The sequence below is a fragment of the Phycodurus eques genome, chromosome 13 (assembly GCF_024500275.1).
Source record: "Phycodurus eques isolate BA_2022a chromosome 13, UOR_Pequ_1.1, whole genome shotgun sequence".
NCBI classification, from domain to species: Eukaryota; Metazoa; Chordata; class Actinopteri; order Syngnathiformes; family Syngnathidae; genus Phycodurus; species Phycodurus eques.
The window spans coordinates 25,372,409-25,378,408 of record NC_084537.1 but is presented as its reverse complement, the minus strand read 5'-3'; the positions used below and the strand labels follow the sequence as shown (position 1 = coordinate 25,378,408).

At 41.2% G+C, this 6,000-nt stretch overlaps 1 protein-coding gene across 1 annotated transcript in view; it reads right to left on the bottom strand.

Moving 5' to 3' along the window:
• Positions 1–395: 395 nt before the first annotated feature.
• LOC133412078 (vertebrate ancient opsin-like) overlaps positions 396–6,000 on the bottom strand; it is a 32,392-nt gene continuing 26,787 nt past the window's right edge. Inside the window, exon 4 of the mRNA XM_061695126.1 lies at positions 396–1,833. Within this exon, the coding sequence (XP_061551110.1) occupies positions 1,549–1,833 (285 nt within the window). The 3' untranslated portion in view covers positions 396–1,548. The remainder of the gene's footprint in view (positions 1,834–6,000) is intronic.

The window sequence follows — 6,000 nt, the reverse complement described above, 5'->3', positions numbered from 1 at the left end:
ATAATAATACCCCAGATGTAATATTAATTGTCTTCAACAACAATTTGGCTTCAACATGTCCCGAACCGAAAACTGTCACCACAAAGCCCAGATACGAACTGAATCGTCCCACCCCGAATATATATTTAAAAAATATAATCATAAAAAAATGTGTGTGTGTGTGTGAGAGAGTTTGGACACCCCTGACTTAGAGTTAAGTCATTTGTAATGTATTGCTTAGCATCTCCTTAATTGTTAATATTCCACCTATTTTAAGACAAAAGGTATGTTGTCAATAAAAACCTTTATTAAGACACCAGCTCTTAAAAAATATGAACATTTCGTTAGCTTTGGTATCAACCTATTTACTATACAACGATATACAGTATACAAGATGTTTATAGCCCATAGAAATAAACAACAGCAAATCTTCTTTTTTTTTTTTCTTGTTTTTAGTAATGACATGACCACAGCACAGAAAGCTTCAACATTCACTGGCCACACAATACTGATGCTCTGCTTTCCAAAACATCACAGTTAGCTTTGCATTGCAAGACAATAAAAAGGTCAAACGAGTTGACCTGGATGCAGACAGGCACATGACAAACAATATATAGAGACCAAAATAATTCTAGTGTCGGACGAATGCGTTGCTATGCTCTAGAAAGAAGTATTGATATGATATATGACGTGGTTCTTTTTGTTCCAAATATACAAGCATGCTGTAAACATTTAAGTGGAAACCGCCCATGTGCCCTTGAGCAAGACACAGTACTGCCAACACTTTCAGTATATGAAGATGGAACCCTGAGCATCTGGTTTAACGAGAAACATTGGATTTCACATTTGTTCGCATTAACTGTACATACAGAAATATGAAATTACAATCATTCTAAGAAGATCATTCATTTTCATGACTTTTTAGGAGGGCAAGGGTACAAAACCACGGAACATTAGCAAATGTCACTGTCAAGTTAAGTGGGATTAAAGATTGCAATCGTATCCCTCCGAAGAGGGATGCAAATGTCGAGTGCACATGCGCGATGCAGCGTGCACTTGAAGCTCACTATTGCACCGAATGTTGCTCGCGGGGCAGCGGTCTTCCATTTGCGATCCCCTTTTATGGTGACACGCCAATTTGGGGAACTTTGATGCATTTGGAAGTCACAAATGATCCATTGAAGACCCCACTGTGCAGTCACTTTGCAATTATTTAAAATATCCGAACATTTGATATTGCACAATGATAATAATCAAGTCCTTTTTTTCCCTTTCTAACATTCTCACATCAAGCGTTGTCCACATTTTGTCTGCAGAAAAATACAGACTACCATTAGAAGTTCAGTACCTGGCAGTTCTGCTCATAATTTCCAGCAGCAAGTCCAATGAAGGGTTCCGTACAGAACCGCTCTGTGCCACCACGGCAGAGTCGATGCAACATCTGCGTTCTCTGGGTCCGAACCGGGAGATTGCTCCTCTGCAGTTTGTGCCGAACGCGGCAAACGGCACCATCGGTGATGAACGCCTTCTGGGCTGGAGACATCCCGGTTCCGCGGTCAGAGCCGGCATTCACCCGTCGAAGTGGGCCACGAGCGAGACTACGACAGGTTGGTTGATGTCTGAAGAAGGGGCTTTGGTGACATCAAGAGTGGGTTCGAGGCTCGGGCTCAGCCGGGGCACGGCGGCCGCTGGCTGACCCAGGGAGGCCACCATGAACAAGAAGTCGTCGGTACGGCGAGGTCCGGTCAACGCGCCGGCCCTCGCCGGCTTGGTGGCGACCTTGGACGAGCTCTTCACGCTGGAACCTCGTCGAGGAGCCTCGCAATGGAGCAATGCTTGGAAGCATCTGTAAAACTAAGGCATACGGGACAACGATTGGACAAAATTGGGTTTTGGGATAAGGTTTCTTCCTGCAGAAAATTGAAAGTGTGCCGTGTAATTTCTCGCATTGCTCTATAGTGAGCTTTTAAGGTAATTGCATATAATTATGACTGATTCAACTCTCTCTGTCTCTCCCCCTTCCTGCTTCTCGCGACACGATTCTGTCATTAGTTATTGCGGCAGCACTTTTACATGTAAAATAGGTCCAGCGACATAATTTATTGGGAAAGTTTCTTAATGAAACATTCTGCTAATTAGATTCTCATTCGGCATTATTGCATTCTCAATTATTCATTTGTTCAGTTGCTGTATTGAGTTGCGGGTGAGAGAGCACAGAGAACGGGCGACGACAATTCCATTTATCTTTCCTTCTGAAAATAACCGTTGCACATTTATGGTCTGTTAATCATTTCCATAGTGACCGTTACCGTCTTTCGGAGTCTGCTGCACAATTCGGCTGTTTGGTTCTACTCGGTTTGTTGACTGCATCTTGCATACATTTAACACTGAAAGATTTGAATCCAGCCATCGAGACCATAAAAAATGTGGAACAAATACTTCAGAAAAAATATTTGGCTACAAAGACTAACGACCCAGTGTGACAAACTTAAAGCCATGTCGTTTGTTCGCCATCCAATCCTTGCGCTTTGTTTTGGCGAGCCAATAAAGAAAAAAAATAAACAATGTCTGATTTGAAGAGGAACGGTGAGGACTACTTGGCTTTAAAGTCATTCTTTTGAAACAAACAAAGGCCAGTGATATGACGGATGGAGTTACTTGGATCCTGTGTTTCGATAAGGATTCATGAACATGAAATCCAACATGTTTAATTCTGTCCTTTTTAAAGGACTTTAAATCAAGTTGCTATTGATAGTTGTCCCTCTGTGTAAAGTGCAGGTTAGCTCTGTGTGAATATGGTTTTCCTTGCCGCGAAGGATGGTGCCACGCTTAACGAGAGAGCGCCGCTCACAACAAAAGTGCTGCTTTAAACACGGTTTTAAAAAAAAAAAAAAAAAAAAAAAAAATCTTTTAATGACCTTTTTTAGGAATCTAGACATAATCGGTAAAGTGAGTGAAGCGCAATTCGAATGAATGAATTGAAATTAATTACGTTGAGTTCACCGTAAATTAAGAATGCAATGCTTTTTTCCCCCCCCGCTATCTATTGTTAAATTGTCCCTTGAAAAGTGCCATATAAATTAAATGCATCATCATGATTAAAAGTGAAGAGAAAACTGAGTAGTAGAATCCCAGTTTTGCTGACCATTCCTCTATGTCCGTTTTAACCATTAAATATGCACATACAATATACCAATAGATGTATTTTTATTGAAATACATGTATCAACTCCTGTAACGGGAATCTGTGTTGTAAGTAAATATTGTCACTGAACTGAAAAAACATTGATCATGATGGCGTTTGACTGGATTACTGTATTATTTGGGAAATAGGAGACAATTGTATTGTGAGTTGCTCTGGAATTCACTATAGTTGACAATGTGATAAAGTAAATTGCAGCACAGATAAAATTAACAGGATTCTGGAAAATACAAAAGAAAATCAAAGGACATTTTGGGGAAGTGCATTATTGCCAATTCCCACCCCTGTAAATCAGAACACGGCCCCGCACGTCTATTCGACGTCCGCCGTCATCTGCTGACTGACAAAAGTTCTTTTTCACGTTTCTATCCGCACGCTACTGAGTGACATTCGATACTAAGACTTTTGCACAGCGGTGTATGAGGCTAACGTCATTATTCAAACTGAGGTTAGCGTAGTCCACACTGAACATTTGCACTGCATAAAGTCAGGGCTTGCAGGTGACACAAATGAAACCACTGTGGAAAGCAAGGACCGGATTTGCACTCTCTTGGCTACACAGAGACGGCAGGGATCTGTGGAAGTATCATAAATAGTCAATGACCCCTTGACCGATTATTCAATCCATGAAAGACACGTGGAAGTTTCCGCATTCTGATTTCATGCAGATCTTCCCGTTTTACACCAACTGCTACACAAGCCAATTCCCCCGGTGGGGCGCAGCTCAAATTCCAGATATCCAGTTGGGCTGATGGACAGATAGGTGGATTCTGAATAATTGAGAACCCCAGCAGCAGTTTGACAGCATAACAATTCGTTCAGGATGATTGGCTGTACTTGAAATTCCAGGCATTTCCAAACATGTCCATCCGCAGAGTGTAGCTTTAAGACTGGAAACACAAGCATCCCACTTTACGCTTTTATACCTACTTTCCAAGTTCACCTTTAAACGTGGAATCTAATAACACGCTTGAGAAAACGTAGTATACTTAGTATACGCAATGAGTTTAATGTATACTTATAGTCTACTACATTTTGTCATGAGTGCAAAATACAGTGAAAGTCGTTCACAGCCTGTTAAGAAAAGCAGAAAGATGCAAGACAAACGTAACATTGCATAAATAAACACAAAATATAGGATTGAGACAAACATTGATCAAAAAGTATGAATAAGATGACAAAAATACATTGGAAAATGCCCCAGCCAATACATTTTATATGGAGGCTGCCATCTTTAAACCTACGAGAATACCGAAATGACCGCATCCTCGACCTCCTCGCACTTTTTGGGGAAAAAAACCCAACAACTTCTGTGAGCCACTGTTTTTCACTTATGGTAATAAAATTGTACTCTGCAGTGTTTTTAGTTGTACAATCCAAAGGAAAATTTAGATGGTAAACATGCCTCACCGTGATTTGAAGCTTGATATAGGCACGACCCGGGAGACTGCAAGACTTACAGTACATAATGTTCAAAAAAGATTTATCGACATTGGGTTTTCATCCAAATGTGGAGTTGTTGTTTGCATGCTAGAAAAAGAGAACTGCAAACGGTTCAAATAAAAAAAAAAATAAACATTTTTTTTTTTTTCAAAATCACATGTTGGGAGTGTGATGGAAACTCGGGCTGGGTATCTGTGGCATGAGGCCGATTTGATGCATATCTAGATACGCAGGTAGCGATTTGATTTAAAAAACGATAAATATTCAGAGAGAGAAAATCGGAGAAAATCGGTAAATAAAAAAAAAAATAGGACGCAACATCTACAGGCACAGTCTTGCATCTATGATAACTGAAATTGTATTAAGTTGAATTCATTGAGAGAAAAATGTTTCAACAGCCTCCAGGGATTCTCAACTGGTGGGTCGGGACCCAAAAGTGGTCAAAGAGCCATTTTGGATGGGCCGCGGACCGGTAGTAAAACATTTACAGTATTGCATAATAATTCAGAGTGTTAAAAGTCTTACAGTTGCTTTGGTCTTCAGCCTTCATTTCCGAAAAGAAGACAAACTATTGTTGTCACATGTTCCTATAAAAGAAGATATTTCTGACCATGAGTTATGTTCATCCTTAATTTCTTAAGGTGCTCTGAAATGCACTTTAAACAAGCGTGAAAACTTATCTTTATATGATATTCATTCAGTCTGTCTTCAAAGGGAATTTTTTGTTTTTAGTTCTTTAGGCGGCACGGTGGCCGACTGGTTAGAGCGTCAGCCTCACAGTTCTGAGGACCGGGGTCCGATCCCCGGCCCCGCCTGTGTGGAGTTTGCATGTTCTCCCCGTGCCTGCGTGGGTTTTCTCCGGGCACTCCGGTTTCCTCCCACATCCCCAAAACATGCGTGCTAGGTTGATTTTGAAGAATTGCAAAAAATTGCCCATAGGTGTGAATGTGAGTGCGAATGGTTGTTTGTTTATATGTGCCCTGCGATTGGCTGGCAAGCAGTTCAGGGTGTAACCCGCTTCCTGCCCGTTGATGGCTGGGATATGCTCCAGCACGCCCGCGACCCGCATGAGGAGAAGCAGTACAGAAAATTGGATGGATGGATGTTCTTTGTTTCTAACTTCTGTAAAAGTGGGTCGCGACTTAGTGATAATAGAAAAATGCGGGTCCCGGGGTGACAACAGTTGTGAAGCATTGGTCTGGATGATAGTATAAGTATAGATGATGCATGGATGGGAAAAAAATAATGGATGGATGGATGGTCGCAAATATGAATGGATGGAAAGCTGAATGATAGATCTGTACCGTCCCAAAAACTTTGGAGTCCTCTGACAGGACGCTGAACTTTGCTGGATGTGCGAGAAATGCCTTAGGATAT